Source organism: Sciurus carolinensis, chromosome 7 (assembly GCF_902686445.1).
Source record: "Sciurus carolinensis chromosome 7, mSciCar1.2, whole genome shotgun sequence".
NCBI lineage: Eukaryota > Metazoa > Chordata > Mammalia > Rodentia > Sciuridae > Sciurus > Sciurus carolinensis.
Genome location: NC_062219.1, coordinates 114,071,797 through 114,096,948, shown reverse-complemented (window position 1 = coordinate 114,096,948; position 25,152 = coordinate 114,071,797). Strand labels below are relative to the sequence as shown.

At 55.3% G+C, this 25,152-nt stretch overlaps 1 protein-coding gene across 4 annotated transcripts in view; it reads left to right on the top strand.

Annotated features, from left to right (window-relative positions):
- Foxp4 (forkhead box P4) overlaps positions 1-25,152 on the top strand; it is a 50,787-nt gene that overhangs the window by 19,954 nt on the left and 5,681 nt on the right. Inside the window, exons 3-13 of one of the 4 annotated variants that reach the window (XM_047558552.1) lie at positions 10,536-10,631; positions 16,565-16,687; positions 17,206-17,292; positions 18,687-18,834; positions 18,927-19,137; positions 19,371-19,475; positions 20,112-20,199; positions 21,232-21,315; positions 21,421-21,625; positions 21,716-21,792; positions 22,341-22,442. In XM_047558552.1, coding sequence (XP_047414508.1) covers positions 10,536-10,631; positions 16,565-16,687; positions 17,206-17,292; positions 18,687-18,834; positions 18,927-19,137; positions 19,371-19,475; positions 20,112-20,199; positions 21,232-21,315; positions 21,421-21,625; positions 21,716-21,792; positions 22,341-22,442 — 1,326 coding nt within the window. Of the gene's footprint in view, positions 1-10,535; positions 10,632-16,564; positions 16,688-17,205; positions 17,293-18,686; positions 18,835-18,923; positions 19,138-19,370; positions 19,476-20,111; positions 20,200-21,231; positions 21,316-21,420; positions 21,626-21,715; positions 21,793-22,340; positions 22,443-25,152 lie in introns of all 4 variants that reach the window. The other 3 variants (XM_047558551.1, XM_047558554.1, XM_047558553.1) reach the window with 3 other exon arrangements.

The window sequence follows — 25,152 nt, the reverse complement described above, 5'->3', positions numbered from 1 at the left end:
ACCCAGTCCCCACAACTGCTCTGACCTGGTCAGTAAGTTCTAAAGCAAGAATGGAAGAAGCCTGGGATAGGTCCCAGCCAGTCCCTTACCAAAGGCCTCCCTGAGCCCTGGGCATCCAAAATGCTGGGTTAGGATCAGATGCTGTTGCGTGAAACCCTTCTTACACTACTCACACTATGAACAAATTGAGGACTTTAAAAAAACCACTCCCTCTTGCCAACAGTGGAGGCTGGAGCAGGAAGGGGCTCTTCCCTGAGGAGATGGTCCTGGGGGGGTTGCTGGCATCTCCTGAGCCTCCCTATGCAGGTTCCCTGGGGAAGAGACCCCCAGGGATTCTGTCTTCTGCTGGGTACAGAAGGCCAAAGGGCAAAATCCTACCCTTTATCAAAATAATGACAAAACACACCCCATCGGAAGTCCTCAAGGCCACCCGTTTTGTATGACTAGCCCTTCCCCTCCTGCACCGCCATGCGAACAAAGCTATTAAAAGATTGGGGGAGATAACAAGACTTTCTTCTTAAAAAATTACTTAACGTGAATCATGAGCCCAGGTCTCTCGACAGCTGGAGAGATGTTTGGGGTGGGGAGAGGCAGGACTGTCTGTGCTGATCAGGTTTCTGGGTTCTGCACTGTCGTGTTTCACCATCTATATTCCACATTCCAGTTATTCCTGTTTGTTTTGGGGAATATCCCAAAGTCCTGGAAAATCCTATATCGGTTTCACAAATAAACTGGGGTGGGGATTTGGAGGCAGGAGGAGGACTGTTTTATCCATTTGGGCTTGCTATGGGCGTAGTGCCCAGGGCCAAGGAAAATATTTGAGACTTAAAAAAGGTTTTGTTGGCTCCAATCTATGAAAAGAACCCTGCAAAATTAAAATTACAACATTTTCAATTAAAAATGAAACAGTCTGTGGGCCATTCGTCCACCCCCAATAGATGAATAATGCTTTGTGGGGAGCTGCGAGGGTCACCCTTTCCTAGTGCCCCAAGAACACCTATTTGTGGGGCTAATAAATATGGCCCCTGGTTCCTCCTCCCTTTTGAAGGCCAAGTTTCATGTGTACCATGTCATTTAATCGCCTCGTCATCCCTGAAGGTCAGTTGTTCTCACTTCAGATGAGACAGCCAGAGGTAGACGCTGACATAAAGGCAGCAGCTACACCTCTGTACCCCAGTCCCTGCAGGAATTAGAGAGGAGGTTCTTGGGCTAAACAGATGTGTGTTGGTGAGTAAGATGAGAGGGTGCCATTCTTGATATAAAGGTTCCCAGCCAGACACCGTAAGTGGCTATTCTGGCATCCAGAGGCAGGGGTTTGAGAGAGTGGGTCAGAGGATCCTGTGTAGGCTCTGTCCTGTTTGTGCCCCTCTTGGGTCTCCAAAGCCCTCTCCTTTTGTCTGTGTGCTCCCTGTCCCTCTGTTCGGGGTAAACACACCCTGGAAATGCAATCCTGGCCTTTGGGAGTTTCAGAGAGAGAGAGAGAGAGAGAGAGAGACACACACACACACACACAAACACACACACACACGGAGTCAGAAGTCAGGCTGGTGACAGGACTTTAGGCTGAAACAAACAGCACTAAAGAGGGCAGCCACGTCACTTCAGAACAAGAGCAGGCGCTTGGTTTCCATGCAACGAGCAGGCTGGGAGCTTATTTAAACAGAGGCTGGGGGGTGACCCAGCCCGCCTGCCAGGCCAGGTCTGCCTACAGAGAGGGTCCATGGCCAGCTGCCCCATTTCAGCATTCCCAGCCCCCTTATTGGTGAGTGACAGAGCCAAAGGACCTTCACTCTGTCCCTGGGACTTTCACCAGTCTATAGACTCAATCCCTCATAGAGCCACTACCCAGAGAAGGTGGTGCCAGAGGACTGTGGGCCTTGGAGCCTTCAGTCATTCAGCATATAGCCTTGAGGAGTTACGGATCCCCAGTTGCAGATGCAGAGCACCCTAGACTGGAGGGACATACTGGTACATAACCCCCTCTTTCATCAAGGCAAATACCTTCTACCCTGTGGCCCTCTTTTCTGCACCTCTACCCCATGATGTTTTTTTCTTTAAAAGTTACCCTTATGATTTGTATCAATCTGATATCACCTATGTGAAAATGCTCCCAGTGTTGGGGGGGCTAGTCCAGGAACCCCACAAATGCCCTTTGGGCTCTCTGATCAGGGACAGTCAGGGTTGGGAGAGGCATGCACCAGATTTTGGCAGGCAGAGAACCTGGGGAGGTCTCAGGGACTGGTCAGGACACATTGGTGGAGGAAAACTGGACTTGGGGCCGGGAGGGCTGAGCCGGCAGGCCCAGTGGGGGCAGGCAGAGCTGCTGGCGGCTGGGCTGAAAGGCTGCCTGGGCCTCTAGAGCGCATTCCCATTGTCCATGGGTTGCGGGGGTGACAGGTCAGAGAGGGTCACTGGAGGGTTGCCTAGCGTCTGGGAACTCCCACTGCAGTTGCCATGGCAACTGGGCCAAATCCCACCCTGTTCACATCCTGTGAGGAGATTCAAAAGGGTTGGGGGGCTCTATACATTAATGGGCTTTTAACTCACCCCCCCTCCAAAGAAATGGGGGGGCAGAGAGTTGGGGGAGGGGAGAAGAAGAATGGAAGAGACTTTCCTCCTCCATCTGGTCTTCTCTGCTCAAGCTGCTTTAGGGGGATCCAGTGGGAAGGGAGGTTCCAGAGGGAAATCAGCCCCTCCCCACAGTGCACACGCTATCAACAGTTGTCTGCAGTCTCCTAGACCGGCATTGGGACTTTCTCTTCAGGACTCCCAGCCTCCTGTGCCAGGTTCTGCCTCTGGTCCTGCCCCTTCTGGCTTCTTGTCCTCCTGGAGACAGAGCCCCTTGCTGTGCTGGGTTATGGAGGGAGGGTTGGGATCTGAGCTCCTCAGAGGGAGTGCTTAGAGACTTCACACCTGTTCACATTCATGCTAGCTGCTGGGAAATGCATAGAAACTTCACCTCAGCCTGGAAACAGTGTGATCAGGGCAGGTGAGAGGTGGCGGAACTGAGGGAGGATGTGTCAGAACAGAGCGCCCGCCTCTGCCACCGCCACCACATCTTGTATTCTTCCTGGGTCACTCCACCAAAGGCCACCCTATCTTTTGCCTCAGGAGGAATTTAAACCACAAAGGCAGAAGAAAGAGCCTGGGCCTGGAAGAGGGATCTCCCAGTCCCTGCTTTCTTGGGACTAGGAGTCCAGTCTCCCAGCAGGAGAGCTTCCTACCTCCCTCCTCACTTGGGTTGCTGAGGTCTCTGCCCATCTGCCTCTCCCTCCTTCCCTCTCCCAATGGCTTTTTTTTTTTTTTTTTTTCCTTTCCTTGTACTGGGGATGGAACCCGGGGACACTCTACCACTGAACTGCTTCCCTGTCCACCCTCCATTTTTGCAGTATTGGGAATTGAACCCAGGGCCTTGCACATGCCAAGCAAGAGCTCTACCATTGAGTCCCATCCCCAGCCCTTTTTATTTTTTTATTTTGAGACAGGGCCTCACTAAGTTGTCCAGGCTGGCCTTGAACTTGTGATCCTCCTGCCTCAGTCTCCCAAGTAACTGGGATTACAGACATATGCCAGCTCCTCACGCCATTTTGTTCCAGAATTCTTGTCCCTCCTGATAAGGATTTTGGGGATGAAGAAGAATTTAGGGAAGGTGGGTGAATGTTTCTCCTGAGGGTGTGGGATTTATATGAGGATCGAAGCACGAAGGGTTACACCCCAGGCCACCCTGTCAGGGCAGGACTCAGCTGGGAGCCCTCAGCAGTTGAGCTGGTTTTTCTCCTGGAGGAGTGAGTGCCTTTACTCTGAGAAGCCCTAAGGAGGTCCTCAGGAAGAGAATTACATGCTTGTACTCTGAATGCCACCTTAGAGCCCCCTGCAGAAGTGTCTAGGGTGCTCACTTAGCAGACCTTGCCCTAGACTTGTTTCTGCTTCCAGAGAACTCCACAGATAGGGCAAGCTGTGTGTCTGGGACATTACCAAGAATTTCTAAGAGGGAGGAAAGCCCCTGCCTGCTGCTACCCCTCAACCGCCCCTCTATTTTGTGACTTCACTCCTTGCCATTGAGTGAGCTTAGTCCCTTCTAAACCCCTAGCCCCTGGCCCTGCCTCTCAGGGGCTGTGAAGTTGGCGTCTTCTGTTTGGGGTTGGGCATGGGCTGCGCTGTCACTGGAAGCTGCTGAGGACCTGTCACCACTCTCCACAGCCCTCCAGCATTTGGAGCAGCAGCTCCAGGAAGGGAGAGGATGGAGGAGCCCTGCAAAGGATGGTGGTCCTTTTTCTGGACTGTGTGGTTCATTTGCTAACGCTCATCTTTCGGAGGCCAGAGAGCCAGTTCCTCGTGGAGAGGAGGCGCCTTCCAGATAGATGCAGGGCTGGGTCCTGAAACCGGCACTGGGGACCCTGCATGTGTCTCCCACCCACGTGGGCCTGTCTGTGTCTGTGCCTTGCTGGTTTTCATTTTAATGGTTCTAATTTGAGAATGTGCCGATGTCATTTTTACGAGGTTGGTGTAAAAAAAATTTACAGCCTTTTCCAAAAAGCTTTTTTTTTTTTTTTTTCTCCAAGGGAAAAAAGTGTAGAATCACTTCGGGGGTTTTATGGTCTCTTCTCCCCAACCCCTCCTGGCCCCCCTCTTCTCTGTGTAATTTCATTTTTATGTTTCTTTGCTGGAGGACAAAACCTGGCTGGTCAAGAACTTGTATCTCCCCTGGTCAGTTGTGGCCACTGACCTCTGACCCCTTCTCCCTGCACCCCTTCCCTCTACCCTCTAGTCGCTGGGGAGTTGCATTTTAAAGGGTGGGTGTTCATTTCAAATCAGGTAGTGCTTATTAGATTCCTGCTGTTTACTGAAGTGGGCTAAGTAGCTGCCCTCCAAGATTGTATCACTTTCTACGCAAAACCCTCCACTGATTTTTTTCCTGAAGTATAGAAGGAACTAAAGAATGTGTGTGTGTGTGTGTGTGTGTGTGTTATATAAAGAATATATATTATATATATATATATATATATATATATATATATATATATATTATATATATATAAAATTGTCCCTGTGGAACCTGGCCTCACACACTTCTGGGGCTTCGCTTCAGGCTACTCTCTGCTCAGCCATGCTGGCCTTTTTCGTTCATAATGCACCAAGTTTTTCCTACCTTGGGGCCCTTGTCCTGTCTGTGAATTCCACCTCGAATCTGCTCCCATGGACAGATGCCTCCTGCTGTTGCCAAGGGTCTCCTCAGAGGCCCCACGTGAGGTAGCCCACCACCACCCTCTCCACGAGGCCAGGGGTTGCTCTTCTCTTTGTTTAGCATCTGCACCAGTGCCTTGGAAGGTAAGCCCCTGGGTGTGACACCATGCAGGTGCCTCCTGGGATGCAGTAACTCCTTGAATTATTATTGGTCTCTCGGTAGTAGCCATCCTGGGGCAGAGGCCATGGGCTTTCCTGGGTTCACAATAATTTAGATATGATTGAATTCCAATTTTGCCAAAATGTACCAGAGACACAGTTTTTGAGATTTATTTTTGCTGCCCCTCCCCACAATCCTGGCTTCTGGCTCTTCTTCCTGGGCAGAGCCCAGCTTCAGGCCTAGTCTGTCTTCTATTCAGGTTTTGCTTTTGCCACTGCGTCCCTCTGGATCTCCATGTTCTCATTTATAAAGTGAACTAGATCAGTATAAATATAAATAGGTGTGTATGTGCGTGTGTGTAACATTCCTATTTTCTGACCCACTAAATTGATGTTATGACCCACCATTGGATCGTGACCAGTAATTTGAAGGACACCCGCCTGGATGCCCTCTGCACCTGCAGCTCACCAGGGCTGCAATCTGTGACAGCCCTCCTAGCTTGTCTCCCTGGTCAGCACATCTCTACTCTCAGACACACAGAAAATAAGGCGGGAGCCCAGTAGGAAGCTGGCAACCTCCAGCCTGGTGAAAGGACTGGTAACAGCCCTGGGCTTGACTTCCTTGGGGACAAGGAGACTTCCCCCTACCTCCCAACTCAAATCTTCAGCTGCAGAAATGAGGGTGTCATCTCATCCTGGAGGTGAGAGACCCCACTGCCCTAAGACAGGCTTTCTTTTCATAGCCACCCCCCTGTTGCCTCCCAGCTACAGCTCGGGTCCCTCCATGCCAGCACCCTGCCTAGATGCCATCCGTCATAAGCCATTTGTTCCTAATTGCAGAGATCCTGCTAATGACTTGCAAATGGGGGTGGGGGTAGGAGAGTGCAGCTTCATGAAGGAGACTGTTCCTAGTCTGTGGGGGCCCTGGAAGAGGATTTGGTGAGAAGGCCTTCTGGGTGGTACTGGGCAAATGACCAGGAGCTGCCTGGTAAAAGAAAAATGAGTTATAATAGTTACTGTTCATCCAGGACCCACTGGGTGCCAGGTGCTGTGCTGAGCCCTCCATGTACATTGTCCCCTGTATTCTTCACAGCAACTCTGTGAAATAAGTGTGGAGTTAGCTCAGTTTCGCAGAGGAAACAGGTTCACAGAACTGATCTGACATCGCCAAGGTCACTCTGTGTATGCGGAGCCAGGACCAGGGTCTGTGCACTGAAAAGATGCTGCTGCTTCCCTTGAGGAAAGTGGACCTTGTCCGCCCAAACCGTAGGCCTGGGAATGTGATTTTCAATGCAAGGCCTCGAAGGAAGAAAATGAGGTTTAAGGGGCCAAATGGCTGCTAGTTTTCCATTCTGCCCTCAGCCTCCACTCCTTCCTTCCTTCTTCCTCAAGTGTCCCCTGTGGCTTGTCCCAAGTGTGGGCTTCCAAGTGCCTTTCCCACCAGGACTGTGTTTGGACACCTCTAGTTTACAGGAAAGGGACACTGAACCCACCTTGCTCCTGGGGATTCCTCGAGAATCTTGACCTAGAGAGCGTCACCTCCCCTCCACACCAGAGAATGCACAAGACTGGGGCAGAGCAGATGCAAAGGCCTCACTGACTGTGTAGGGTCTCGAGGCCCCTCAGTGGGGATGACGTGGTAGCTTGGGCAGTCAGAAGTATATGGATTCTTACAACGTCTACTCTTGGGACCTTGGGCCTCAGTTTCCTTGTCCATAAAATGGAACAGTGACATCTACTCTGCCTGATTCATGCTGTGAAGCTTCTGTTAAATGCTAGTAGAAAAACTTTGAAAACTGCAAGGCAATGTGTAGCTGTTAGCTCTCGAACTTGGGGTCAGCCTGTGCTTGCCTCCTGTGTTCAGCCTGGACTAAAACGAATCTTACTGATAGGTATTGCTTGTCTGCCGTGGACTGGCAGCTGCGGGGCTCACAGCTACATTTGAAAACATCCACACTTTTAAGGAGGCTCCACTCTGGTTGGCATATCAAAGAAGTTGGGGTTGGATATGTTGAGTCAGGACCTGTTGTAGGCAGTCCAGTGATTTTATCAGGCCCCAGTGACAGTGTGGACACTGGCCCTGGTGCCTTCCGCTGTTGGGTGTGATTCAGATTGGGCTTTGGAAAGTCTCGATGTACATCATCCCCAGGGTGACCACTCTAAAGTAGGGAGGGCATCCTAGGCCAGAGGGACCCCAGGCTCCCAAGCACTGTTCTTGGCTGGGGATCTGGGTGTATGGATGGTGAGGCCATGGAAGTAGAACCTGAAGCAGCACTTAAAGGGCACTGAGCAGTGGGTGAGGAGGCCGTCTGAGGAGGGGTGCTTAGCCCAAGCCCGGAATCTGCCCAACACTCCCACCACTTGGCACAGGCAGCATGGTCCTTAGGTGGGACCTAGTACCATCTAGTCAGGGCTGGGCTATAGGCTTATTATATGAAGTGCTCTCTCAAACAGCACCATGGGCTCCCTGTTTCCCCCAGGCCCAGGTCTGCACCTGGTGGGTGACTGTGAATGTGAGTGAAGAAAGAATGAGAAATGCATGGGTGAGGTGGGAGCCAGGACCTGGGGCCCAGGTCTTCTCCAGTCTCCTGCTGCTACCAGCACCGCTCAGCTACTCTGCCTGCCCTCAGGATTGTTTCAAGACCCCCTCTTTCCCTCTTTGCTCACCTCTGTGCGGTGTGGCCATGTATGGGAACACTCCTTGTCTACTTAGCGAACTGGCCCTTCTGGTGGCCCCGCCTCCTCTAGGAGGCCTCCCCAGCAGAGGAGGTCTCAGCGCCCCTCAGGCTGCCCACACTGGTATCTGCAGAGTCCTCATCACAGCACTGGAGGCCCTTGGGACCAACCACACACCTGTTTCTCTGTATCCCTCCCACCTGGCATGGCCCCTAGGTACTTCATAAGTTAGATGTGATTGAAGGAGGGCAGACTGGGAGAAGGAACTGACAGCCAGGTAGAGGGGGAAGCTTGGGCCTCGTCTAGGGGCTTCCAGGGCGAGGGGTGGGGCGGAGCCTCCCAGAATGAGATTTCAAGACCCTGTCATTTCTTTCTTGTAAATCTTGTAATTTCATGCTCCAGGGGATCAGTGAGGAGTGAATGCAACTCTTCTGACCACTCCCCCACCCCAGGACACTGAGCGGGGCTCTCCCCCACAAAGTCCCCTAGAACCCCTCCTCTACCATTCTCAGTAGAGGAGGTGCTTCATCTTCTGGCCCTGACCAGTGTCCCCTTTGGGTTACCTGGGCTGGTAGACTTCTCCCACTACCTTGCCCCCTGGCCTCTGACCCCAGGGCCCCCTCCATGCTAACTCCACCTTTAGATGACAAAGGACATTTGTCATTAGTCCTGGAAGAAGTCAGTAAAAGCCAGCTTTTTACATCTGTGACTCCTTCCTGGTGATCACCTGGCCACCTCCTTGCCTCTCCTCACCCGGCAAGGTGTCTACTTCCCACGGGTTCCCAGAGCCTTTAGACGCCAGTCAGATTTCTGCTTTCCTGCCTTCCTCTGAAAGCCCAGGAGTTTCTCTGGGTGTTGAGGCCACGAAGGGGCCCTGGAGACTGCTGAGGAGACTTATGGTCCCATGTAGATGCCAGGGTGCATTTAGGGACCATCCTCAGGCAACTCAACCCGAGCACCCTGGAGGCGGACTGTGAACGTGGGGAGGGAAGGGCCAAGGTGGGGATTTCTGCTGTGGCTGCGCAGCCATGCTGGGGTGTTGGTTGGGAGGTGAGGGTGGACCACACTTCCACTGGAAAGGTTTTGCTCTGAAGGTGATTGAGGGAGGGTAGGTGAATGGCCGTGCATGTGAGGAGAAACACTGGTGTGGTCACAGATGTGAGGGCAGGCGGGCGGGCATTGTTCCTTTAACAAGTCACACGATGCCAGGCTGCGCTGGGGGAGGCAGGTAGAGCACCTCTGGGAGCAGCCCGGAGGGAAGCCTGGACACCTCCCGAATGCCAACAAGGTGCCAGCACTGCTCCTTTAATCCCCCCCGTCGTTCAGAAGTAGCTAGTGTCCCAGTTTTGCAGATAAGGGAATGGAAGTGCCGAGAGACAGAATGACCTGCTCAAGGTCACAACTGGTAAGTGGTGCAGTCAGGATTCGAGCCCAGGTCTGCCTTGTGCCAAAACCTGCGGGCCTCAGGGGCCTGGACACACTGCTCTGGCTCCTGAGCAGGTCTTCGAGGAACCTGGAGGCACACAGGTCCCCACAACCCCAATGACCCAGATTGATGTGTAGAAGGCTTGGCTGACCTTCTGGAGAATTTTCTGGGCCTCCTGACACCTCACTGTCCTGCTAGACTTCTCACTGGGCAGCTCCCAGGTCCCTGACTCCTTGATGTCACACTGACCTGCTCCTCCATGAACACCACACCCTTTCCACTCCTGGGACCCCTCACCCGACACCCTTTCCACTCCTTGGACCCCTCGGGCTCATGCACTGTGGCCTCCAAGCCCAGATGCTCATGCACCCTGCTCATCATTCAGGGGTGGCCTTCAAGACTCGGTCTAATTCTGCCAGTGCCAGGCCTTGTACCCACTCTCCTTGGATTCGGCAGACCCTGTGCCCCGACCGCTAGGCTCTGCCTTCATCCCCTCCCCTATGCAACCTCACTCCCCGGTGACTGCCGCTCCCATGGTACCCACACTGATCCCTCGCCCCAATAAGGCAGATGACCTTAGAGCCAGGCTTCGTGGGCTCACACCCGTTTCTGATACCACCAGGCTATATGATCTTGGCCATATTACTTAACCTTCTAGAGACTCAATTTCCTCATCTGCAAAATGGGGCTGATAATCCCTACTTCACAGCCTTATGATGGAAGATTCAGATCTTGCCTATAAAGAGCTCGACACATGGCAGATGCTGAACAGAAAGTACCTGTTATTAATGCCCTGAGTCCACCCCCTGCACTTTCCCCTGGAGTCCTTTTTGACCACTGACCCTTCCATTTGCTGTCCCCATTGAGCCCAACAGAATCTCACTGGTCCCTGAGTGAGTCTGCTTAGGCTGTGGTTCCTACAGTGGCAGTACTGAACCCGATGTGGACCTACGACCCTCTGACCCCTAAGCCTTCTGCCTTCCCTCTGGCACCTTCCTTTTACTGCCCTGGACTCTCCCTGCGCCTGGACTCCACCCGCCTGTCAGGCCTTTGCTGGAGCAGTGCAGCTGACTCAGCCCCTGTCTTGCAGGCTCTTCAGGTGGCCCGGCAATTCCTGCTGCAGCAGGCCTCCGGCCTGAGCTCCCCTGGGAACAATGACAGCAAACAGTCTGCCTCTGCTGTGCAGGTGAGGGGGGCGCCAGCTGGCACAGGGCTGGGGTGGGGGTGGGGCCAGGCCCAGGGTGGTCCTGGCACCAAGGGAGGTCAAGGACCCCACAGAGAACTGCTCTTGCCAGTCCCCAGTGCCAAAAAAGTGGGCACCTTTCCAGAAGGAAATAGAGTCACTGCAGGCTGGAATCCAGGCACTTCCACTTTGTCCCCAACTCTACCTGATCAGCCAGGCCTCCTCCAGCCTTGCTGCCTCTTTGTCCCTGGGAGTCTGCATCTGTCTGCAGTTCTCGCTGCCTCTGTCCCTCTCTGGCTGGGTTTCCCCTTCCCTGCCTCTTCCCCTGGGTTCTCAGTCCCTTCTCATGTTTCTCTGTGGGTCACCCTGTCCTCCCTCTCTGTCCCGCCGTCTCTGTCTCCGTTGCAGGTCTCTGGGTCTCCCTCCTCTCTCTTCCCCTGTCTCTCACCATGAACTCTCTGCAGGTCTCCCTGCGTTTCCTGTCTCTTGATGTCTCTGTCTCTTTTGTTTTCCTTGCACAATCTGCCCTTTTTCCCCTTCTCCCTCCCCACAGCTTGCTGGCCCATCTGGCTGGCTGGCTGGGGGAGGGGGATCTGGGGGCCTGAGGGCCAGGGAGCCAGGCCTTCTGTTTACTTTTTTGTCACAAAGAACTTTGGAGACTCGTCTGAGTCCTGGATGGGTCACCACTCGGGCAGCACTCCCTCCCCCTCCCCAGCAGCAGGGGCTGGGGACTGGGGAGAGGATTAGGCAGGGCTTTGAAAGGAAGTTTATCTAAGGGAGGAAGGGCAAGCGTGATGCCCGCAAGCCAAGCGGATCCTGAGCCCCCAGCCCGTGCTGTGGAGTCAGAGGGCTGGGGGTTAGAGGGGTGGCCGCGATGCTCTCAGAGGTACCCGGGACTGGCCTTGGTCCTGGGGAGATTCCGGTGCTCTGGCAAATCATCTGGATTTATGAAAAACAGTGTTTGGGAACCGCTTTGAAGAAGCTCAAGTGCTGGGCAGCTGTGCCGCCTTAGCAGTCCTGTAGCCTCTTTGAATAATCTGGAACCTGCAGGACAGCCCTCACTGCAAAGGGGCTGGACAGAGATGGGTGTGGCCAAGTGGGGGTGGGGACAGAGTCTGGAAGAGCAGCCAAGGGGAAGAAAGAAGGTCCTTACCCCCAGGGGTATCAGGACTGGGTGGGCCTCCTATATACACCTCATGCACTGCAGTGGCCTTCTGCTGCTCTTCTGAATTCTCCCCACACTTAAGACCTTCTTCCTCCAGCAGTGAGGGTTAGGCTGTGGAACAGGAGTGTTCCCCCAAACCAACAAGGGGCCTGCAGACCTGAGGCAAGAGGGAATGAGCCTGGTGGTAGAGGGACTGAAGTCAGACATCAGGAAGAACTTCCTGGCTGGGTATTGGGGTAGGAGATTTGAAATAACTCAGAGGAAATAACTTACTAGGACCACCTTGCAGACGAGGAAGCTGAGGCCCAGAAACACTAACTAAATCATGTAAAATCACACCACTAAGAAGGGGCAGAGCCTGGACTTGAACTCAGACTATTAGTCCCAGAACTCACCCTTTCAGTCCCCAAGTTGCGATGCCACATGCTTAGCCCAGTAAGAGCACCAGTAGCACCAGGTCCAGAAGCTGGGACCGGTGGTTTTCTGGGTCTCAGGGAGTGGCTGCCCTCAGCACTGTGTCTGATTCCCCTAGAGCGCCTTATGCTGAGCTCTCTGGATACCCAACATCCCCACCCTAAGTTCACAGTCTCCAAGGAGGTGGGGTCTCTGTCCCCAAGTAGGGACTAGAAATGGCTTTTCTATGAGTTGCAGACTGGTGGGGAGAGGCCAGAGCCAGGGCTGGGCAGGAAAGTGCATGTTGTAGATTTGAAACTTGAGCAAAGTGGGTCATAGGAGAGGTTGATGGTGGCCAGGCTCCTCAGGCTGCCACTCAGTTCCCCAGCGGGGTTACCTGCCCACACCCCTCCCAGCCAGGTTCACTAGAGTCAGGCACAGAGGAGCCACCACATTAGGGCTCCTGCTGCAGCCTAGGGAGGTTGCCTGGTGTGGCCAGGTCTGGACCTCAGGCAGGGAAGTGTGGACCACAGAGCAGTGCGGGTACCTGGAAGGTAGGGTGGGGATGGCTGTGGCCAGGACCAGGTCCCTTGGCTTTGCTGCTCCCCATCTGGCATATCTGAAGGTTCTTCTGTTTTTGTTTTTGTTTTCTTTTTGGTCCTGGGGATTGAATCCAGGGGCACTTGACCACTGAGCTACATCCCCAGCTCTTTTTATTTTCTATTTTGAGACAGGATTTTGGTACATTATTGAGGCTGGCCTCCAACTTGCCATCCTTCTGCTTCAGCCTCCTGACTAACTGGGATTACAAGCTTGTGCTACTGTTCCCAACCTGGATTTCTTAATATCCCATCACTATTTTGCTGCAGCTCCAGTGCAGAATAAGGCTAAGGACTGAAGGGAGATAACCCACACCATGCCCCAGCCTGCTCTCTACATTGCTCCTCATTCACCTGAGATCCCCAGACCCCACACTTAAGAAGTGGAATTTGGATCCTTCACTCCGACACCAAATTGCATCTACCCTGGTCCCAAATTGCATCCACTCCAACCCTTAGCCCCCAAAGGAGCTTCCTCTGTCAGGCACTGTCCCAGATCTTTCTGGTCAGGTTATCCTGTACTCATGGTGGGTAGCGGGCTGGGGCCTGAGCGCTGCTAGGGGTGGGGCTGGATCAGCTGCCGGCATCAGGCTGGCTCCCCCTGCCAGGGCTTCAGTAAGCATTTAGCTGCCCTGGCCGCTCTCCAGATGGGGACTTGCAGGCCTTGCCCAACTTACTAGCTGACAGATGCCTATTCCGACACATCCCAGTCTAGGAGGCCCACAGGGATGCCAGGGGAGTTCCCGCTCCAGTCTCAGAATCCCAAGGGGCAGGTGGGAGGTGGTTAGGTTCTGCCATCCCACTGACCCTTCCTGGGTCCATTGGGCTTCCTGGGACAAGTACGTACAAGGCAGTCCAGCTCTCCAGAGCAGCCTGTGCAGCCAGCACACAGCCAATTGGCAGGGATGGCCAGGAGGCCAGGAGGCCTTCCAAGGACATCGCTTCCATTCTGCCTCCAAGGAGGAAAGCCCAAGGGAGAAAGGTCACATCCTTTCCTGCGTGCTACTGTCAGTGACTCATGGTCCCAGTACCTGGAAAGATCCTGGCGGTGTGTCTGGCCTCAGTCTCTCTTGCTATGGAACATGTCCTTCTCCTCTAGCTTGTTCTTTATGTGACAAGCCTGGTGCTTTGGTCTTCAGTGACCCTTCCCTCTGTTATCCCTTTCAGAGCAGGGCAGGCTATTTAACCTCTTCAGGCCAAAGACAATGGTGCCCTCCTCACAGGGTTGTTGTGGAGATTCATGGAGATGAGCCACATAAAGGGCTTAGCCAAGTAACTGCACCTGCTCGGTCACAGCATCCTCTGTGCAGCTGTGGGGTGGGGAGGGCAGATATCCAACCCCAGTAAACAGATGGGGAAACTGAGGCCAGGTGACTTCAAAGAACAGGAAATAGCAGAGATAAGAGCCTAGATTACTGGACTCTATTCAGGGCTGGGAGCTCATCACTACATAATGCCTCTCATTGCCGGATGTCCCTGTGGGAGGAGGAATGAAAGGACAGCCTGTGGTACCTACTCAGCATTAGACACTGCTGGCCGAGCCTTTTGCAACCCAGGTCTTTGATAGTAAGACCCAAGTTCTCTGAGAAGCCACCTGCAGACTCAGGATCAGGTTCTGCAAGGGGGATGGCTATGTGCCATTGTCTGACCCCAAGCTTAGATCTCCTTGGGGTGTGGGTCATGACACCCCAGCAGCCTGGCTTCCAGAGAGTTCTGCTGGGATACAGCTACAAAAAGGGCAGCTCACCTTTGGAATCTCAGTCATAGTGGCCCCTTCAGCCCCAAGATGGCCCAGGCCTGCTCCAGGTTGGGGCAGGCAGTGTGGAAAACTGGACTCCATGGACTTCAGACATGGACTAGAACCCCTGCCCTGCCACTTAAGGCCACCAGACTTCTCTGATATACTCAAAGGTAGAAGTGGGGTTTAAAACAAACCAGGAAGCTGCCCCAGGCTCATGTGCACATCCCCCGCTGCCTTATCAGTCCCTGGGTCCCCATTCACATGGTTTGTCCACGTCAAAAAACTAGGTCAGGTTGTTACCCCTGGACAAAGGTGGACTGGGGTAAGGGAGTAAGCCCAGGTAAGATCCCAGCCACTAGTTTTATGGGGGACATAAAAAGAGGTGGGGGCAGTGGCACTTCCTGCTGTCCCTGGACTCGCTGCACCTCCCTGCGGTGAGCCTCCCTGTGCCTGGGGATTTCCTCAGCCATGGTTTGGGGGTGGCTGGATGCTGAGTTGTGGCCCTGCTGGGATTGGGAAGGGAAGCAACTCCTTCCCCACCCTGCAGGCGGGGCAGAGCCTGGGCAGGGCTGTCCCCTGGGGAACTCACCTGTCCTGCTGAGAACAAGTCCTTGCATGCCACTCCTTGACTGTGTTGGCCCACACCTCTCTCTCCCTCTCTCCCCGGCCCTTCAGAGGGGCCTCTGGTCTGCTGGGGAAGGTATTTCAGCTCAGAGGAGCAAACACTTAGTGCCTACTATGTGCCAGTCCCTCTGCCAGGGCTTGGGAGTGCTGTGCACACAGGGCCCAGAGTGGGACGAGTGGCAGCCCCATCAGAAGACCTGTCCTGCTGAAGCGCGGGTTCAGGCTGAGCACAGTGGCACACACCTGTAATCCCACCTACTCGGGAGGCTAAGGCAGGAGGATTGCAGGTCCCAGGCCAGCCTCAGTAATTCAGTGAGACCCGGTCTCAAAATAAAAAATAAAGAGCTGGGGATGTAACTCGGTGGTAAAGTACTCCTGCACCCAGTTCCCAGTACCACATAGGGAGAAAAGAAAGAAAACTTAGTTATTAAAAAAAAAAAATAGATTTAAAGGGCTGGGGGTGTCACGCAGTGGTAGAGCACCCTTGGATTTAGTCCCAGGACAGCATAGTGGCTTGCACCTGCCTGGCCGTGACTGCCCCAGTCTGCCGGTCTCAGAGGCTGGGAATGATGATTGCGTTTCCCTGCGCTTTCTCCCTGCACCTGGTTCCTCTGCGCCCCCTAGAAATCTGGGGCAGGAGGCAGAAAGCTGCTCTGCTTCGAGAGCCCTGGGTGGTCCCCCAGGAGTTATTTCTCGTAGTCCAACCCAGTGTGTTACGTGTGAGGACACTGACCCCGAGCGGGCAGGTGACTTGCTGGCGGCCGCACAGCGAGTTTGGTGCAGAGCTGGAGTAGAGGCCTGCCGCCTAAGCCTGTGCCTGCTGTTTTTGCCTCCTGCATACTCGCTCCCGAGGATGGTACCACCAGAGGGTCCTTGCCTGAGATCTGGGCCGCTCTATGTGCCATCTAGACAGCTGTGCCAGAGTGCCTGGCATGTTTGTGAGCAGGGCTGGCGTTGAGGTGGGCCAGTCCTTTAGTCCTTCCTGTGGAGCAGACTGCCCAACTGGCAGGCTTGCCGTGGCTGGCGGTCTCAGACCGTGTGAGCTGGGAATGTGCCGGTGCTGTTCCTTCCCATTCTTGGGTGACCCTCCAGAGCACGGGTCCCCTGACTGGCATCACTGGGGTCTAGTCTACATGGAGGACAGACATCCTACTGTAACAGCCGACCCTTATAAGCACTCGCTGTGTGCCAGGCTGTGCCCTCAGATTAACTAACCTTCATGATACCCTCACGAGGCAGGCACTATTGCTATTTCCATTCTAGACACAAGAAAAATGGAGATCAGGAGGGTTAGTCACTTGTCCAAAAAGACACAGTCAGTAGGCAGCACGGCCAGAATCTGAGCCCAGCCCCTCTGCCACGCTATGGGTGGGTCCCTGGGCACTGCCTCGAGCTAACAGGGTGAATCCTACAGGTGCCCGTGTCAGTGGCTATGATGTCGCCGCAGATGCTCACCCCGCAGCAGGTGCAGCAGATCCTGTCACCCCCACAGTTGCAGGCCTTGCTCCAGCAGCAGCAGGCCCTCATGCTGCAGCAGGTGAGTCTGACCCCAGGGCAGTGGCCCTGCCCTTGGCCTCCCACATCCCTCCCTGTTTGCTACCAACCTCACGGAGTGCCCAAACCCAGGCAGAAACCAGAGAGACTGCTCAGGCTAGGCTGGTCCGCATTCCTCCAGGGCAGCAGGGAGAGGCCAAAGGTCCAGTCTCAACAGCCCCTCACCCCACCCCCATACTCCTTTCCAGTATTCTGGCCCCACTTCTATCTCTGGAACTCCAATCAAGGGCAAAGTACTGGACCATCCTGGGCCCCTGTCCCTAGGGCTGTTCAGGAGATCCACCAAGAGGTTGGGGGGGTTCTCGGCGGTGGGACACCTCCCCTCCCTGCCCACTCTCTCCCTACCCCAAGTCCTGCTCCAGGACCCTCAAGGCTGATTAGAGAGAGCAAATCTCCCCACACCAGGCTGTGCTTCTATGAGACGCCCCCACCCCGCGGGAGCCCGGGCTAGGGTTGCAGTTAGCAGTCCCTGCAGGTAACCATCCCTTTGCTCCCTGCCAGCTGCAGGAATATTACAAGAAGCAGCAAGAGCAGCTGCACCTTCAGCTCCTCAGCCAGCAGCAGGCTGGGAAACAGCAGCCCAAAGAGGTGAGAGGCTGCAGCAGGGCCCCTGTCAAGGCACCCGGTGTCCCCCTAGGAGCCCCCACCCTTGCGCCTACAGCCAGCTCTCTTCTGCCCAGAGGCTGGCAGTCTGAAAGTGATCAGGAGATAATCACCTGGTAGGAATAGAAAAATCAGGAAAAAGTTAGGAGAAGGGGTCCGTGGATCGGGGGGTCAAGGCAACGGCAGCCCACTCGCATGTCCCCATCCCTGTTCCCCTTCATTCCTTCTTCTTGCCTCTTGTGTTGCCTCGCACACACGGAGGTTATATGCCTTATTGTCCACGCTAATGTCCAGCTGTGACATGGTCATGCCATCATCCTGCCCACTTGTCTCTTGGTGCTTCTGTCCTTTCTAATGACACCCTGCCCAGTGCACAGCCCCTGCCCCATCTGTGCCACAGCACCTCCTGAGCTTCTGTGTCCTCCCCCATGTCTGAGACCTGTGCTTCCCTCCTGCTGACCAAACCACATCCCCAGGGTGACGGTAACCTCTTCCCAGAAGGCTGCCCTGATGATGTCCAGGCCTTCTCCCAAACCCCCAGCGGCCCCCAGGGTCTTGTAATTGCTGCCTGTCTGCCCTTAAACTTCTAGGCTGGGCTTATCCTCCTGTCTCCTTATTGAGGAGCCAACCCCCCACCCTCCCTTCCCCAGGGCAGGGAGGCAGGCAGACACTCTAGCCTCCAAAACACCCAGGACATGCTTTGCTCCGAGGGCTCAGAAGACCTGCTGACAGCCTGACTTGTCAGTGCCTGTGTGAAAACTCACTCGGGGTGGGGGTGGGGGGAAGCGGGTGTGCTGCGTGTAGAGCCCGCGAGGCCCAGCACCCTGCTTCCCTGAGCCTGGCCTACCGCCCGCTCTTACCTATTGAGTCCCATGGGGCTACTTGATTCTCTGTGTCTAAAAAGCAAGACATGGCTGGATCCAGGTATGGGGAGACAATCCCTCTCCCCAGCAGAAGGGGGACCCCAGGCATGTGGGAAGGGTGCCCTCTAGGCAGAAGTGGCCCCCACATCTGACCGGCCTATCTATCATGGTGATGAGGGCCCCCGCCCCCAGGCACACAGCTGCCTTGTGAGCTGAGCTAGCAGCGGAGGAAGGAGGGGAAGGAGGGAGGGTGTCCTGCTGCTGCGTGTCTGGGTCTGGCTGTGTGTGTTTGCGCGCCTGCGTGCGTGCGTGCATGCGTGCGTGTGTTTACCGCGAGGAGGCATGCAGCCCTATGGAAGCTGGGCCGGGAGCAGAGAAGCTGCAGCTGCAGACGCCACCACGACAGCTCCAGGGGCTGACAGGCCCTGGGAGGGGGTGGCCGCAGGGTGGGGGCCGGACAGCACGCCTGAGGCCGCTGGCAACCCTCTCTGCCCGCCCCCTCGGGCACCCTCCCAGGCCCTGGGGAACAAGCAGCTGGCCTTCCAGCAGCAGCTCCTGCAGATGCAACAGTTGCAGCAGCAGCACCTGCTCAACCTGCAGAGGCAGGGACTGGTCAGCCTGCAGCCCAGCCAAGCCTCAGGGCCCCTCCAGACCCTCCCGCAAGGTGAGTGCCCCCCAGCCCCCAGATTTCCCTGGACCCAGGGGTCGTACATGCTCCTGGGGCCCGGCCAGCCTCCCCTGTCTCTCCCACAGCAGCTGTGTGCCCGTCAGACCTGCCCCAGCTATGGAAGGGTGAGAGTGCCCCAGGGCAGCCTGCCGAGGACAGCGTCAAGCAGGAGGGGCTGGACCTCACTGGCACAGCTGCCACCGCTACCTCGTTCGCGGCCCCCCCCAAGGTCTCCCCCCCACTCTCTCACCACCCCCTGCCCAACGGACAGCCCACTGTGCTCACATCTCGGAGAGACAGGTAGGGGGCTGGGCCCTCAGGGCAGTGTGTTGGGGGCCTAGGGAGGGAGGGTTTAGGAGCCAGGGACCCCGGAGTTCACCCTCCATCCCAGGGCTTAGGAGATGGTGTGAGGCCCCTAGGAAGCCTGTAGTTGGGACAGAAACATCACCAGCAGGGGAACTGGTACTGAGCTGGGCCCAGGGCTGCTGGGGTCTTTAGGGTCTCCAACCACCACCTCCCCCTCTCCCCCCCAGCTCCTCCCACGAGGAAACCCCCGGATCCCACCCCCTCTATGGACATGGAGAGTGCAAGTGGCCAGGCTGTGAGACCCTGTGTGAAGACTTGGGCCAGTTTATCAAGTAGGTGGCACCCCGGCAGCCTTTCCCCACAGGGCCCCTCAACCTCTGCCACAGAGCTTGCCCCCTTGGGGCCTTTGGTCACCAGCTGTCCTTGTCTCACTCCAGGGAACCTAGGTCCTCTCCCCCACAGAGCCCTGATCACCCCACCCATCTGTATTCCTAGGCTTGCAGCCTCCCCCACCCCTCCCTGGGGCACCAGCTGGGAGCATTTCTCTAGCCACCACCCTCCCCACAGCCTGGACAGTGATGGCCTGAGATGGGCTGAGGGCTGGGGACAGGCAGGGAGGGAGGTGGACAGGCGGCTGGCAGCAGGCGGCCAGCTGCCACAACCGTGCCAGGCTCTGTCACTGACTGATTAACTCCGCATCAGGGTCAAACAAATTGTTTTCACGCTTCGTCAGAGGTTTACTTAATTAGTTCATTTGCAATTAGATCTCTCTGTAGAGGGGGTTTTAGCAAAGACATCAAAGGAGGCTGATGAGAAGGCTTCTTCCGTTGCCCCCTTTTCCCACCCTTTTCTTTGTATCTCTTGATCTGTCTGCTCTTCAGGCCATGGTGGGCGGGATTGGCAGGTGACTGGGGAGGTGGGTGACAGCAGGGCCAACTCTTTCTTCTCTGCGCCTCCTCCCCTTGAAGACACCTCAACACAGAGCATGCCCTGGACGACCGGAGCACAGCCCAGTGCCGGGTGCAGATGCAGGTGGTGCAGCAGCTGGAGATCCAGGTGTGGCCCATGGGATGCAGGAGGGCCCCTGCCCACAGCACCTTCCAGGAGAGGTCTCTAGAGTCTCATGGTCAAAGCCATGATCTTATTCTTTTTAGGTCCTAATTAACTGGGGTGAGAGTGAGGACAGCTGGATTCTGAGGGGTGAACCAAAATTGTGGGCATCTCTGCTAGGAAGTACAGAAGAGACTCAGGCTACGTAAAAATTAAAATGACACGAACAGCTAGGCACCTGCTTTGTGCTGTACTCCATACTTTACCGAAGTAGCTCAAGGAGTCCTCCCAGCAACCTGTGTGGCGGGTACTGTGATTATTCCCAGCCACACAGTGAGCACACTCATGCACGAAAAGCCAAAGTCACTTGCTGGTGCTCACTCAGCTGCTGAGTGACAGAGGCAGGTCTAGAACCAAGGCAGCTTCCCATGGCTTCCCACATTGAAGCTCTGGAGGACAGTTCTTAAGAGGTGACCTTGGACAGTCTGTCAATTAGCCAATCAATATTTACCCATTTTCCTCTGACTCCTAGCAGAGCGCCCTGCCTAGAGAGGGTAGTCATGAAAGATGCATTGAATTTATGAATGGGGTGAATGAACCATTCATTCATCCCTGCATCTCCATTCAGTACTCGAAGGTCCTCACACACAGGTGCCACGCACTAGGCACTTGGGTGTCGTTCAGCCAGTCTCTGGACTCTGTGTGCTGGTTTGACAAAGGCCCCCAGTGTGCAGGGGTGGTGTTGAGTTCCAGTGTGGGACACACGGGGCGGACTCTGACAGCCGTGGGCCAGAGGAGAAAGAGAAAGGCTTCACAGAGCTAGCAGCCCCTGGTCCTGGCCTTCGAGGTTGTGAATTGGCAGAGGAGCTGAGAATTGCTGAGGCTTCTGGGAGCAGGGGACAGGGAGCCCAGATGCTGACTTGTGGAGGCTAGTTGGGGGATAAGGGGCTCTTTAAGGAGTCTGGTGGAAGGTGGGATGGGAGGAGGAAGAGGAGCCCACTGCCTCCTGCTTGCCTCAGCCTCTCCACCTCTCCACAGCTCGCCAAGGAGAGCGAACGGCTGCAGGCCATGATGGCCCACCTGCACATGCGGCCCTCTGAGCCCAAGCCCTTCAGCCAGCCAGTGAGTGACTCTCCTATGGCTCCAGCCTCCCCAGGTCCCACCACAGCCCCATGGGCCCTCAGGACCCCCAGGGGCTGGTTCTCAGCCCCTCCCCGTTGCTCACAGCTGAACCCGGCCCCTGGCTCCTCCTCATTCTCCAAGGTGACCGTCTCTGCAGACCCGTTCCCAGATGGCCTCGTGCACCCACCGACCTCGGCAGCCGCTCCTGTCACGCCCCTGAGGCCCCCTGGGCTGGGCTCTGCCTCCCTGCATAGCGGGGGTCCTGCCCGCAGGAGAAGCAGTGACAAGTTCTGCTCCCCCATCTCCTCAGGTGAGGGCAAGTGGGCTTTGGGGCCACTGCTGGGAGGGCCGCTTCCCTGGAGGCCCATCTGGCTACCTCCTCCTCTGCCTGTCTCCCCAGAGCTGGCCCAGAACCATGAGTTCTACAAAAACGCCGACGTCAGGCCTCCCTTCACCTATGCCTCCCTCATCCGCCAGGTGAGCTTGGGAGCAGAAGTAAGTCTGGGGAGCAGCACCCAGGCTGTGCCCAAGCCTCCCTATGGCCCAGGGAGGGAGTCCCAGCCCCTGGGGGCTCCTGGGCCAAGGAGTAGAGCTTCCCCCTGACGTGAGTCCTCCCTCACTGCATGGTCTGCAGGCCCGCAGCCCGCATGGGTGTGTCTCTGGGGGCACACACTGTCGTTCGTGTGCTCATTTCGGTATGCACGCTCAGGTGGCCCTGTCTGCTTTCTCTCCTCAGCTCCGCCTTGCCAGTACCCTTGGGTTCCCTCTCTGTCAGTGTTCGCACAACGATCACCCTCACACACAAGCACTCATAGACACTGATGTCTCTCCCTCAGGCACACCCAGCCTCACACATATTCTCACACGTGCCCTCCGTGCTCAGGGTGCCTTGTGCTCACAGATTGAATTCCAAACAGTCCCCAACCCATGGCCGTGGTCCCAAGCACACTGCTTTCTAGGAAGCACAGAGCTGTGTCCCTCCAAGGCCCAGACTGAGGGCCCCTTGGCTTTTTCCTTGCCTGCAGGCCATTCTGGAAACCCCAGATAGGCAGCTGACCCTCAACGAGATCTACAACTGGTTCACAAGGATGTTCGCCTATTTCCGCAGGAACACTGCCACCTGGAAGGTGAGGCACGCCCCGCCCCTGCCCCTGCCCCTGCTCCCATTGCCCTTGGACATCAGCAATTAGTCCTGTTGAAATGGCCCAGCAGGACCCAGGCAGCACCATAGGCCCTCTCTCCACCTCAGCAGGAACTGTGAATTCAATTCCTCCCTTTGGGAAGAAATCCTTCCTGTGACCTCCAGACTTCAGCCCCATGTCAGGCCTCAGGACTTGGTGATGCCCAAGCTTGGTATTCAGAGGCCCTAGGTGTCTGGATATCCTGGGTACAACCACCTGTTCTGAAGACAGCTTATGTGGCATGTGGTGGGGTAAGCGGGCCAGGCCACGGTGGACCAAGGCTCGTGGACTGTATACCGGGACACAGACAGGCACTCACACACTCCCCCGGCTCTGCCTCCAGTGGCAGGGAGATAATTGTCTATATCCAATTAGTTACTTCAACACCTTCAACCAGAGAGTTTTCCTGGGGGACCAGAGGAAGACAAGAGGGGGACCCTAGAAAAATGGAACACAAATATGTAGGCTAGGGCGCTAAGGCATTTATTTATTTATTTTTGCTAAAATAAGATGTATACGCATGCATGTGTGCCTGTGTGTGTGTGTGTGTGTGCGCGCGCGCGCGGGCACTCATGCAGTAGGGAGGGAGGGTGACATCTAAATTGGGATGGCCTAGAGTGAAGGAGGAGGAAGTGTTGGCCCCTGTGGGAAGGTTGGAGGGGGTCCACATCTCAGAACCTTAATTGGATCCCTGGCTCTTGAGTCCCCCTGCTGACTAGTGCAGGAACTGCAGTTAAGCAGGTACCTCCCCCATTGTCACCACGTTTCAACAAGTGTTCCTGAGGCCTCCCTCCCTACCAGCAGCCCAGACCCAGGTGGGGTCTGCCCTGGGAGTGTACTGAGTGCAGCTGGAGGGACTGCTTCCTGGTTTCTGTAGCCTCATGCCTAACTCACAAAGCTTGGAAGAGAGGCTGTGAGGCTGTTCTGATTGGCTATGCGTGATGTCATTTCCTGCCAACCACAGTTCTGCCCTCTTTCTAAGCCATCATGGCCTTCTTGGGACTACCTAGTCCTGTCTCCAGGCCAGATCAGATACCAGGTTTTAGAAGTGATAGAGTCCAGTACAAATGTCAGGGATCATTACAATTATCTAATGTTCACTTTAATATTACATTCTAATACTTTGCTCTTAGGAGCGGCAATGTAGAGCCTCATTCCCATAAGACAGCAACCCCCCTGAAGACAGCGTACTGCCCACCACCACCACCACCACCCGCAATCTCTCTCACCTGCCCCTCTTCACTGCAATTTTCTACTTCTGGCTTCTGTCATAGTCAAAAGGAACTGGCTTAGTTGACTTCATTGAGCTAACTACTCAGTGACCATCCTGAGCCACCCCTCCCCTATATTCCAAACCGACCACCTTGGACTGGTTGTGCCGCCTGGTCTTCACCTCCATCTCCCACACCTAGTGGGGGTCCTAGTGTGAAGCTGGCTGGGCTGGGGGAAAGTGAATGGCTGAGTGAGTGACCTTCCTAATTAGCAGTGCTCTGCTGTGCTGCCTCCACCACCTGAGGACACTGCATGGCCTGTACTTCCTATAGCAGAGCAGAATCCGTCTCAGCTTCAGGTCCACTTTGACCATCAGGGTTTTAATTCTAAGCCATGCTTCATTCATGTTTCTTGAGAAATATGCCCTGTCTGTACTCGACTCTTTTTCTGTGCCATTTCTACTTTCTACCTATTAATCGGCCCCTCGAAGTCCTTCTTCTTCCCCCACTAAATGATTTTGACTTCCTTTTTTCCATCTTCCTTTACCCTTCCTGGCCCCTACCTTGAGATGCTATCTACTTCAGACTAGGGCAGAAGGGTTGGGAGCCGGTGTGGACCAGGCCAGCTGCTGTTCATACGGGGACAGAGCGACCATCTGCCAGGCTGATGGTCCTCACTGGCCCTCCCCGTGTCCATCCCCTCCCAGGGCCCATGTTGTGGGCCCATCCTTTTGTTTACGCAGCCCCCACCAGACCCCTTAAATTGCCGTTAATGTTTCAGCGTAACGAATTAGTCTCTCATCACGAATCAGGCTTCGAAATGAGGGAAAAAAGCCCCGGTGAGGCCATCCTCGGAAATTGGGGTCATTCTCATTTGCAAAGCGGAGGATCGGAGCCCCGTAATGCGGGCAAATTTATTCCGAGGCAGGAGCCCCGGCGTGATTAGGCCCTTTGTAATTATCGCTCCAAGAGATTCCACTCCAGCCGCCCGCCTCCCTCGTGGATTAGCAAGCGAGTCGGAAAAATACACAGGATTTAATTAGAGGCAAATTAAAATTGGTAATGAAATCGGGCCAGTTGCAAGTGGCAAGAGTTGGAAGGGAGAGAGGGGAGGGGGTCTCCAGGGGCCTGGGCTGCCCGCCATGCCCGCTTTCTTCCCCGGTTAGAAATGTAAAGAGGAGACAGGAATGGGGTGAGGCGGTGGGGAGGACAAGGGATGGGGACAGGGACGAAGGCAGGGATGGTGGTGGCTGGGGGCTACCAGTGGGGGACAGAAAAGCATAGCGGAGAGCACAGGGACAGGACAGAGGGCCAGGGGTGCGTGGCAGCAGGTATGGGGGGGAAGAGCCTAGTACCCCATCCTCACCAAGCGTCCTACAAACCAGGTGACCTCAATTCCTGAAGCTACCCTGCCAGGGGGAGGGAGAGCAATAGGGTGACTCGTC